General features: G+C 33.1%; 1 protein-coding gene across 2 annotated transcripts; it reads right to left on the reverse strand.

The window, feature by feature from the left end:
- Positions 1–257: 257 nt before the first annotated feature.
- On the reverse strand, positions 258–8,190 carry LOC130891439 (UDP-glycosyltransferase UGT5-like). 2 transcript variants are annotated; one of them, XM_057796200.1, is made up of 4 exons: positions 7,318–8,190; positions 3,907–4,129; positions 3,567–3,789; positions 258–2,179 (listed from the first exon to the last, which is right to left on the reverse strand). In XM_057796200.1, the coding sequence occupies exons 1-4, from the start codon at positions 8,128–8,130 to the stop codon at positions 1,879–1,881; spliced, it is 1,560 nt and encodes a 519-aa protein (XP_057652183.1). In that variant the 5' UTR covers positions 8,131–8,190; the 3' UTR covers positions 258–1,878. The 2 variants fall into 2 exon arrangements, with proteins under 2 accessions (XP_057652183.1, XP_057652184.1); XM_057796201.1 differs by lacking the exon at positions 7,318–8,190 and adding an exon at positions 4,202–5,026.
- Between the last annotated feature and the right edge of the window lie 4,839 nt (positions 8,191–13,029).

Raw genomic sequence — 13,029 nt, forward strand, 5'->3', positions numbered from 1 at the left:
TAAGCTGTTCCGATATGCAATTTATCCAGATGTTAAAGTTTTAATCCAAACGTTTTTTCAGCATACGTGATAAAACTGTGTGAAAATTTTTAAATACATTGAAAACGAGACGTGCCTCTTAATAAACATAAAATTATTATTTTTTCAAATTTTGTTCATCAGTCTAGTATTATACAAAACAACGTGAGATCACATTGGAAACGCTTGTGATTATTGTGATAAAATACCAAAACAAAAGGGCATAGATAATAGGAAAAGGGATTTTATCTTTTTATTGATCATATAAAACACAATAAAATCAAAAATTTAATATTCGTATTTACTACACTAACGAAAAGTATGCACCCCAAATAATTGCGGAAATAAATATTCAAATAATGATTAAATACGTCGACCTTACTTTCAAAGGAGATACATGCGTAGCGTGACCTTTACAGTGATAGATATTCCAATTTAAAAATTATTTAAAAATGGAATTAATTTTAAATGATTGTTTATATGTTGAACATAAGCCCGTTGGAATAACACAAATAAGCGACACCAGATATTCATTAATAATCCTCTAAATGATAACATTGGCCGTATGTAACCGAGTTAATAAATGATATAGAATAACTTTCATACCACGCAAAGTATTTGCACATCTTTCAGAGTTTTCTTTTTATTTTGTTTTATTTTCTTTATCTGGTCCAACCATTGTGACATAACACAAGATTGGTACAAGATTTGAAAAAAGACTATGACGCTCGTTGGTGTTAATACTCAGAGATTCTTACAGATCTAATACTGCGTGATTTCTATACTATGTTGTTCAGATGAATAAATTTTTTTGAATAACGAAAAAAATCTTATGATTAGGCTGTTGTTTTCTAGCCTCATATTGCTCTTCGTACGTTATAACCTAGATGGTGACGGTTACTTACATCTGTGGGAGAACTACATGGTAACAATTTTAAAGCAACAACGACCTTGTGGGGCAAGAACATTTTTTCTTAATAAAGTGGCGCATTAGCAGATACAGCTGTTCCGAAAAATTTTACTCTCTATCGATTTGAAAAAAAGACCTTGTGGAATAGTCAATCTGATCTTTCGATTAAGTCTTTTAAGATTGTTTATCTGAGGTCATTTAAAATCGAAGTACTTGCAACATAATCCGATTTACATCGAAGAATCGTTAATTGACTCTAGATGTCCGTAATTTGAAATATACTCTCCATTGCGTGGAAGTAGAAACAGATCACTTAGCACAAAACGTACGATGAATGATATTTCTTCAAAACTATCAATAAATTTGAGAGAAAATGATTGACGATTATATTTATAGAAAAATGTGGAAGAAGTATGGTTCGATAACATTTGCAATTTAAATTTCTTAAGAGGTGAAGTTACGTCTAGAGGTCTTCTTACGTGTATTAGGCGTAGTTGCCTGTTTTATCCTTGCCTCCTATCCTGATTCAAGGTTGTCGCTCTACCTTTTTCTGGTTCGGCCGGTACTCCTTCGGGCCAATGGGGATTTATCACGCGCTATTTTGATCATTCTGTTGTTATCCATACGACTTATGTGCTCATTCCATTCCTTCTTTCTTGATAGAACCCATTCGTTGACGTCATCTATTTTGCATAACCTTTTGATGTTCTCACTTCTTTCCCTGTCCAGTAGGGTTTTCCGGCTATCATGCACTTTGATCTCTGCTGTTTCTAGAGGTGTTATAATAATATCATAATGAAATATGTCATCTTGAAATCAAGGTTGACGAATGTCACTACTTTTTCGGGAAGTCTCTACCTCCAAAGTTATCTAAGTAAACATTTTTCGTTGGAACATCATTGATAATTGAATTATAAGAAGAAAAATATTGAATCGATTTATTATTATAATTAATTCGTCTTCTTCTTTTGGTTTTTTATTTTAATAACACTCAAAAGAGTTCTACCTATCTGTAACATGATAGTTGCTACGATCAAAACTAGTTTAAATAAAATGTAAGTAATCAAAAGAAGTGCAGCTATAACATCTAAGGAGTAGTATTGATAAAAAGGTACGTCTAGTGCTGGATTTCGCAGATGTTTTGCTCCTTTATGTCTAATCACATATTCTATCCACCACACGGCTTTCTCAACTCCTCCCATCGGTTGATCCAGTAGCAGATTTGCAATTTTGATGATATTTTCTTTATACCTGTTAATTTTACAAAAAAAAAATTACACAAAATACAAAATAACAGAAATATTTAAATCAAGATTTTTGTGAAGTAAAGATAGCATCTTTCTTATTATTGCTACTGATTTTTTGATATATTAGTAAATGTTTCGTTATTTCGTTGATATTATTCCCTTAATCATGCGAAGGGTACATATTTCAAGAGCATAAATTCTCGAAATAATTGTTCTTCATGTATTGAAGCTTATCTTTTGTATTGTGATAAAAAAATTCGTCCAAACGATGGTCGTACATTTTTCTATTTCCAGCAAGATCCAGGAGTTACATGTTGCTAAATCTGATAGGCCATGAAGATGTTGCTAGATAGAATTGTAAAAGCAAAAACTCGCGAATTGAAAGCGGCATATAGCACGCCGCATTGTCATAATATGGATGAAGGCTGTCGGTCAATTTTTTACATGTGTCTTTTCGCTAAGTTCTCTAATAGCCATTTGTCATACATCAACAAAGTCTGAACATAACTATAGCTTCTTTTGTACTTTTATTAACTTGAAACAAAACTACCGAGCTCACAAGCGCAGAAAACAATTATTAAGATTTTGATGATCGACTTTGATGGGCGTCTTAGGAAGAACTGAGTTATATGTTTTCCTTTGAGATCTTTTTTTGGCACTTCTTATCAACAAAGCTCTAATGTAGCTTTGTTCGTGGGTCAATTTTAAAACCGATTTCGAATCTGTTAGTGATCAATTTAAAAACCGTGTAAGGATGTTGAGCTATGAGCAACGGACCTAAACTTTTAGTCCTCTAACGAAACTTGTAAACTCCTATAACTGATTTGATCGATGTGATCTAGGACCACGGAACTGTTACTACAGATTCAGAACTGAACTAACCACGAACACGCATGCGCCTCAGACCCGTAACAAAGCTGTTACTGCGTTGTAAAAGACCCAGAAAGACACATCAAATATTTTATCAGTAGAGCTACTTGTCTCAAGACATGAAACTCTAAGTACGACTAGTTGATATAGATGCAGCGTTAGAATTTGATTACAACTCGTATTTTGCTGAATTTGTTTTCACTCCATCCATATTGATTGTAACTACACTAGTCGATGTTGCAGTTTTTCAGTGTTTTCCCGTTAACCTTGTGAACTTGTTCATCAGTTAAATGGTCGATGACAAAGAATAATTCTCTTTTCTTTCCCTGTATTATACTTTACTCGTAGAGCAGCATGAACATACAAACGTAATTCGAAAGTATCCCAAGCAGAGAACACAAATCAGTCTCATTCAACCACAAAATCAACATCACTTCTAAAGACAATCACGATTGTTCAAGCTTCTCTTGCTATCAAGAGAAGTTAGATTGATGGATACCTAAAAATTATCAAAAACTTACTTAGAATCATTAATTAGCTCGAATATTATCCTCTTGAATTCATCTTTATCAGGAAGTGGTTGGTGAGGTATTATTTTAGCAATACCCTTCAATTCCATTCTTTTCGCGTTAGCTTCCTGATCGCCGAATACGGGTAGCATGGCCATAGGTACATGATTGACAATGGCCTCTTCTAAAGATTGAATTCCTCCTTGTGTAATGAATAATTTCACGTTGGGGTGTCCTAAAATGTTGTAATTTTTTACAAATAAAGAACCAAGCTCAGCAGATATAGGTTAATAGTAATATATTTCGTACACCTGGAGTCACAATCTCAATGAAATTTACTGCTTCTACTTACTAAGTATATCTTGTTGTGGTACCCAAGAAATGAGTTTGATATTGTCCGGCAAGTTCGTCACTTCTTCAGATTCAAATTTCCATAAAATTTTGTATGGTAATTCGCCCAAAGCTTCTTTGATTATTTCAATTTTCTTTTGCTCCAGATGTATGCTTTTAGAATTAGTTCCTAAGCTGAAATAAATACATCCTTCCGTCGCACTGTCCAAATATTCCTGCAAATCCTGAAACCAATAATTATATTGTTACTGCAAATAATAATTATTTCCACTCATTGCCAGATACGTGGTACGTACTTTCGCTAGGGGATTTGGAGGCTTCAGATCTATGGTAGATGTAAAAGGAACAGTTGCTGGTCCAATATTGACGATATCATGAAAAATTGGATTAAAAGTTGTCAACAACAAGTCCACGTTATTGTATAACGCCCTAGGAGAGCTTATGTTTTGGCCAAAATAGTTTTTCAATATTTGATGTCTTATTGGACTCGTCCACATGAATGTCGATGCAAAATGAAAATAATGTATTAAAAGTGTTACAGCTCTTTGAATAAATCTAAAACGACTGTTTGCTAGCGATGTCAAATAATTTGAAGTTATAAGCGGATAAGGAACGTTTCCCATGTAACTGTGTATCAAATCACTAGTTTTATCAACAGATATCAGTACACTAGGACACTTGTAATAATCAGCGAACGCTAAGAATTCTGGAAGAAAACTTTCAACGATCACCAAATCAAATTTCTTGTTATTTTCAAGAAGTTGCTTGATAGACTCTTTGGAAAAATACAGCTCCATTGTGGATTTCATATCGTTATTAACGTTATTTTTTATGTTTTCTTCTGAATAACCATTCAAAAATTCCTTTACGTCGATTTCTGTGAGATTTTTGTATTCAGTATTTGAAGATGCATGAGGTGTTATAATAGTTATTTGATGACCTTTCAATGACAATTCTTGCCAAATCGGTCGTAATATTTTTTGATGTCTTTCTGAAGGTGTTGGCACAATAGCGAGAATAGTACTACCAATACTTTTGTTCACTAAATAAACAAAAAAAATGACCGTGGTTAAACTATAACGAAACATTTTAGATAAGTGTTATTAGTAGACTGGATAACTGTTGAATCAATATAAACAATTATTTTATATCTTAAGTACTTTATTTTTGATAAGACCATTTTAAACTGGAAAACCCGTCGATATGTAAAAAAAAAAACAACAAAATGAATAACTCAGTACAATTCATAATATATACCCCAAGTACATATACGAATTACTATGATTTTACCAAGACATCGAACTGAAATTAATGATTTGAATTTTTTTTAGACCTTCATTGAAATCTTTTCGAAGGCAAAGGTAATTTCTCTATATCTTTAAAATAAAAAAAATAAAACAACGTCGGTTCGACAACAATCATCGATACAAATTTTATTGTGAATTTCAAAAACCACACTTGTGGCTCTGTATTTGCCTCCTAAATTTGGAGCTGCAAACACGGATACTCAAGGATTATAACACGGATACTCAAGGATTATGTATTCCCATTTCTCTTGTATGGTGTAGACGCATATTGCGAGAGAAGCCTTCGAGGTATGGGCTTACTGCAAAATGCTGAGAATATCATTTATAGATTATATTACCAATGTAGATGTTTTGAGAAGAATGGAAGACGTAGAGATCCTTGGTGAAGTGAAAAGTAGGAAACTTCTTGGCAACATCATGAGTGATCCAAAATATGAATTCATGCAGCTCGTAATTCAGGAAAAAATGTAGGAAAAAGATCCATTGGAAGGAGAAGAGTATCTTGGCTGAGGAATTTGCAGAAAGGGTTCATAGGTACATCATCTGACTTATTTAGGTGCGCCGTTTCCAAAGTCAAAAAAGTTATGATGATAGCCAACATCCGAAATTCAGATGGTACTTGAAGAAGGAGAAGCAAAAATAAAATTCTCTATGTAGTAGAGTTGAAAATTATTGTTAACATACAATGTGATAATGGTAAAATAGTTAAAAAATGTTTATAATTTGTAAAAAACACTCAACGAGTAAATTAAATACTCCCCATTACATCAAAAGCACACACTTTATTCTCCAATTATTCTTGCGCACATTACCACCATTTTTCAATAATTCTAGCATTATTATATTTTAATTAAGTATCCATAACTAACAATTTACCATTACGGATTTTTCCGTTTATTATTAGAAAGTGATAGTCTCTATATGAACAACTTTTACTTTTACATTTCTTCAGCTATTTTTTTATAAAACACTTTTTTATCGTCAGCATCCATCATTTAAATTATTCTTGAAGATCAATCGTATCAAGATTTCAAGCAAAAATTTTGTTTTCATTTTGAGCGGAACATGATTTTTTTTCACTACCGATTTCTAAATAAGACTAAAATTATTTTTAGTCAAAGAATTCATAAGTTCCTTTGAAAAGAATTGACTTTTTCATGCACGTCTCTAAAGAGACTCGATCTACCAACTCTAGGAGTTTAAGCCGCGTTCACGAACCATTGAACTATCGAAGCTATTATTAAATAAAGTGAATTCATTCAAAAATACTATTATAAAATGATACAAATAGAAAAGAGAGCATTTTGTTCCATAAAAAAATTCCAGTTGAATAAAGTATGATAAACTTGTAGAGGAGTTGAAAAAAATGGATTGAAGTGTTATCTAATTGTTGATGAATATATTCAAGAAGACGATAACAGAGAAAACATTTCTGAATATTATGAAATGACATAATAACTGTGTACATCGTACATGCTAATAAGTAATCGATAACTAAGAGCGAAAAAATTGAGCAAATCGTGTAATAAAATCTGGAAAAGCAAGGATTGTCCGAAATAAACTGATAGTTACTACTACAATATTGCTTGAAAACGAAACTAATAATATATCATATAAGAAATCGAGAAAGACAGGCCATTATTTGTTCTAAATATTTGCTTTGCTATTGTTCAACTGTTTACGGTATACTTTAGCTCATGCTTCAAAAAACTGGAACAACTAATGGACGTTACACTCAGTAAGGTGGTGAGTTTTATGGAGACCTCATTGCCGAAATGGTGAACAGTACAAGATAGACTTTTAGTTCAAGGCGCGTGGTTTGGATAATCTCAAATCTAATCTAATTTAATGTAATCTAATCTACAGGAGACCTAGTTATGAGATTTTTCTTAGGATGTAAATTATATATTTAATCATAGCCATGACGTGAAAAAAATCCAGCATTACTAGATAATTATGATAATTAAAAACTCGCTGCGTATTTGCATATTGAATTTGGTAGTATGTAAACAAACATCTTAAAAAAATGCAACACAAATCATGCAACATTTTGTCCATATACTAGATTGGTATTAAGTATAGAAATTTATTTACTTTAGACTTACCTTGGGTAGCGGTTTCGCAGGTAAAACATGAATGGCACCTCCAAAATTAATAGTTGCAGGTCCAACTGGCTTGATATCATTGATAATAGGGTTTACATTTAACATAAGTAAGTCTATATCATAATATAAGTCTTCAATATAACGGACTGATTGTCCAAAATATTTTTCCAAAATTTTTCTTCTCGTCGGATAGCTTATGAATATTTTATAGAGGTGAAATAAATGATCGTAGAGAAAACTCACTAATCTTTCTTTAAAATTGAGTTTTCCGGCAACTATCGGCAACAACATGTCCGGATAAACAGCAGGATTCGTTGGATTACCTACATAGTTATAAACCATATTCGTTACTTCGAAAGATGCTATCATTATAGTGGGACATTGGAAATAATCACCAAATGTCAAATACTCTGGTAAGAGGGATTCCACTATCACAAGATCATAAATTGTCTCGTTTCTAATAGAAGGCAAAAGATATTTAGATAGTTGGTAATCTAATATAGAATCGAGAGTTTCGTGAGCCAGACTTATACTTTTAAATTTATTCACCTTGGGCAACTGAGAATAGAAAGATGACATTAAAGAATACGTTTCGTGCATGTCTATTTCCTTCAGGTTGTCCAGAGAGGGATCTTGAATGGGATTCGTCGTAGCCAGTGTTATTTGATGGCCGGTTGCTAATAATTGCTTCCATATCGGACGTAAGCTGATTTGATGACTATAAGCGGGAGTCGGAATCACCACAAGAATATTCGATGCATCAGATACTGTTATTATTGAAACTAATATTGGCACTAATAGTTCCATGAACATAACGAATAAACTGATGAGACGCAATACAAAAATTATTTTTTGACCTAATAATTCTATTATCTTAATAATTTCAAGTACTCTAGCAATATGAATATAATCGATGATGAATGTATACTAATGTAAAACAAACTCGTGATTTCAAGTACATATTCCACAGGTGTTTCAGTTGTTCTACAGTAAACTGAAATGTCTCACATTTATACATATTAACCGATTAGCATATAACATTAGGCAGAAAATTCATTGAGTTGAAATAGAGAAAAGCTACTAATTCAACCTTAGAATTTTGATTTAAAATAGAAATAAAAAGATAGAAATTTTTTTGATATGTATACATGTGTGTTAGTCGTTTCCAATTACTGAACCAGTAGGTTCATAGTGCATAGTTACATTGTGGGCGGCCAAGGGACCGTTGAGTACATAGGGCTTCAGATTTACCCGTCGTGCCCCAGTTGACGTTACCAAAGGTCGATGTCCTTTGAGAAACCGATCAGGTGTTTTGGTGTCAACATTTTGATATCATTATGTAAGCTGTGAGGCTTGTCCAAGTGCTTAAGCCGATGTAGTGTGTGTGCAGAGCATTGACGGATGACATGGTTTCCGGTTTCATCCTCTTCCAAGCACCAACGGTACTCCGGATCGTCTGTGATACCCATAGTGGGGTGATGGCGTCTTAGATAGCGGCGTCCGGTCACTAGCTAGATTTCGCGCCTATTTAGTTGGAGTAGTTGTATGGTATGAGACGCACAAGGTTCATCTATATGTATCTTTGTTTGCTTCATGTCAGGTGTCTCTATCCATCTCTGCTTAGCCCGAATTGCTACCGTTGAGAGATGCGATAGCAACAAATTCTGTAAGATTTTCTAGCACTCCAGCACTAGCCTTTTTAACAATTATGATTTGTATGGCAGCTTCGCTGTTTGAGCAGAGTGTGTTCCTGTAGCGTCGATTAAGTATCGAACGTCAGCATTCCATCACAGCGAATGCCTCGTTTTGGAAGACGGTAGCGAAAAAGATTCGCTTATTTTGAGTGTCCTCCGTAGTTTGACGAATTCAACGTTACCCTTCTTCATATGTGTTATCGATCAAAATCTAAGCAAATTTGAGTTCAAAGCTATATGTAAATTCTTTTCGTTATAGTAGTTATAATCAAAGTCATTAACTAAAAATTGTTATGATTCAATGCATATCCAGTAACTGAGCGGAAATGAGGAAAACGGCCCTATTGTTTCTATCACTCAAGGGAAGCGCGCGAAATTTGAAAATGTTAAACACATTTTATTAAGTAGAAATTTCTCTGTGAGACACAACTATAGTAACCGATGCCGTTATAGTCTGGCAGTTATTCATATACATACACAAGAGATTTCTGCGTATACTATATAAGTGTATGTGCAGCAATACTCGCTTTTGGCTGTTTTGAAAAAATCAAAAGAGCGACGATTTATTTTTTACAAAATGTTCATGCTTATTTTAGGAACTTTCATGCACTGTTTTAGTTCATAATTGATTAATTTAAGATTTTTAAGCATAAATACATGAGAAATAAAATTTTAATTACAAACAGTACGCTACATTTTCCCAATCCAACCATTCCAAATGCCTGCCTTTGTTTACAATGTTAACTCAGTGACTTCAGTTAATTTAGAGATTTACAGGAATCGATTAGATATTCTTGAGTCGGCTCCTTCGTCGCCTCGTCCATAAATATCTATCTCGTACTGTAGGTACTGAATCATTTCCTGGACTTATAATAACGGACGTAAATTACTATAATAATAATAACTTTCCTTTTTACTTCATTGTTTGAAATATTCTCATTGTTTCTTGTTGTATTCTGACGTAATGTTTGTTGTTAATGTACAGATTTCTGATGCTACCGATTGAATTTTTATTTACTCTTCTGTTTCAATATCCATCATAGGACTTTTCTATTTATTGTATTAAAGGCTTTTTCTAAATCAATGAATCTAATCAGAATCAATGATAAAAAATATGTAGCTGATCGACTCATTTCCATATCATTTCCCATTCACCCCAAAATATACAAAGCAGTGCCCTTCAAGTTATACTTATAGCAAGAAATCCAATAAAACCGAATGCCGACGATCTATTTCACATACTTACTCCATTTACCTTTTTCTCTGTAACAAATGGCGGTAACGCCATATTTCTTGCGTCAAACGAATTAATTCCACTCGTACGGTATCACTTGAAATCTCCAACGGCCATTTAAAAACAAAAATGAAAAATGTTGGTATTTTTCATGTTTGTCAAAGTAATGTGTGACCCGTAATTGAGTGGCTGGCGTGCCAGAAGCCAGTACGGAGTGAACTGTTGTCACCATATGTCCAGTTTCAGGACCGTAGATAGCCAAATCCTACTAAATTTACTAACAACTGAATGCTTTTTATATTATCGATTCATTGAGACGTTATGTTCGCTGTTAGCAACGACAAATGTTTAAAAACTGATATCTGTTATAATGAGATGGATGTGATCAAATAGTTACCCGTGTCATACAAGAATTCTTAAGAATCAATAAATAATGTTTTCGTTTTCGATTTTGGATAAGCCTAAAAGTTAAAGGAAATACTTGAGATTAAGTTTGTAGATTTTTTGATTTTACAAAAATATAGTCCTTTAAAGTTTTTCGCGGTTAGTGATATTTTTCGAAAAAATGTTCATGCTAAATTATTTTTGATTGTTTATAATGGAATTATTTCATTTTTGAATACTGTGCTCAATGAAAAGATTTCTCTTACTAATCTCATTCATGAGATAAAACTATCAGAAGCGCTCAAAACATCCATTACTTTGTTATGAACAATTTAATAAAATTTCTTCGCAATAAATATCAATAATTCTCTAAACATGTACGCATTATTTGAAGAAACCCAATTTTAAGATTTTCAAAGTTTAGTGTGTAGAGAGAGAGAGAAAGAGAAAATTTTTTTATAGGCGGGAGGTTTGTTGGAGTTGGAGTTACTCCTCTGCAGGGCTGGGGTTGTGGTGGTTACGTGGGATGTGCTTGCTATCTTGGCTGGAAGGAGGAAAAACGACGACAATTGACTAGAAGAAGTGCTGGTGTAAGCAAAAACGGCTGCTTCCGATTTGGGGATATTTTGTAAGTTTTTTTTTTGTTTTTGTCATTTTTGTTTTTTTCTGATTCTCCCAATTTTTAAATAGGGGAAGGAAGGGTACAGTTGCGATTGCATTATTCCCTATCGTCGGTCATTAGGCTGGTGAATCGGTTTCCCAGGTTTCATGGAAACCGCAGAAAACCTGCAACACCGACGATCGACAAAGTGAATGAGAAAAGGTTTTATCTTATGTATATGGGATAGTAAAAAGCTGAGGGTAGATTTTAGAGAGGTCTTCGTATGCTGTAAAAAGTTGTGTATGTAATTCAATGTGTCATATACACAGTAACCAAAACAATTTCTACAATGAAGATATAGTTTGATTGCAATACTCAATTTATTTCAAAGAGAATCCAGAGCCCCTTTCAATAAGTGAAATAGAGAATCAAGGTCGATGGTTGTATGCGAATTGAATTACTTGGGCTCTTGTTGCCTGGACAAGGGCACATTTTTATTTATCGTTTCACAAACATCTCATACATTAAAAGAATCAATCTGATCACAAGCATTCATCGGAAAAGATGGACCGATTCATATTTCATAATTAAAAATTAATTGATTTGGTGTTTCTTCTAATCATTGCAACAGCTAACCAAATATCGGTTCAGGTGATTGATTTAAGAATATTTCTTGTTTTCGTAAAGTTAACCTACTTGGTAGGCGGTAGTCACAAAGCAATGATATATGAGCTTCAATCATTCTTCCACGCTAACATGTTAATTTATCTATTGAATTACGTAAAAAACGACAAATTTTATCCTGGTGATTTCTTATTCTTTAGCTATGATTATTTTGGCTATTTCTCGTTGATCATTAGGCTCTATTCTTCTGATTTCTCTTCCAGTAAGTGGAAAGAGAGTATAATAGATTTATAAGAAATAAGGACTTAACTATCAAAGCCAAGTTAAAAGTTTACAAGGCAGCCATTAGACCTGTTGCAAAAACTATGTGTCTCACCAAGAAAGAAGCAAAAATCGTAGAATATCAAAGAGGACTAGTAGGATCAAGAATATGGGTGGTCATGGAGAAAAAATGCTAGGGAAATAAAAGAGATAATAAAAGGTCAAGACATTGTTGAATCCATAAAATCCCAGATATTGAAATAGTATGTATAGGAAGATATGTATGTGATTTGGAATACATAAATAAAGTATACAATTGGAGACAAATGGAAGGTAGACCAAAACTTCAGCCTAGAATAAGAGAGAAGACCAAGCTAGAGAAAAAGTGAAAAATTAAAATTTCAGGACTTTAGGAACAAGATTAACGAAAGAAAGTTTAGTCATAAAAAATCAAGTTATATTATTTTATATATTGTACTCTATTGGATACAGTTCTTTAAAATCAATTTTGAAAATATTTTATTTCGTTGAATGTGAAGAGTACCAATTATGCTAGACATTATTTCATCAACAACATATTGATGTAGTTTGATAGCCATCAACTCCATTTCAATAGTAATATTGTATCCGATTTCCTTTTCATGTAGCCGTTATTGTATTCCAGATTTTCGACTGTTTCATGTAGGAATACATTTGCTTCTGCTATTATAATAGAAAAAGTTATTTGTTACAATAATATGATGATTCTTCATTTTATTCCACAGTTTTTATAGATACACGAAACCCATAGTTTCCTAACATTTACTCAAATCAGTAAATTTCTAGATTTTGTTAGGGGAATTCACTAAGGTGGTTCCATCGGCAGTCAATTATTTCTTGTCTTCATATATCGTTAACTGACTAGTTTCATTCTT

Source organism: Diorhabda carinulata, chromosome 3 (genome assembly GCF_026250575.1).
Source record: "Diorhabda carinulata isolate Delta chromosome 3, icDioCari1.1, whole genome shotgun sequence".
NCBI lineage: Eukaryota > Metazoa > Arthropoda > Insecta > Coleoptera > Chrysomelidae > Diorhabda > Diorhabda carinulata.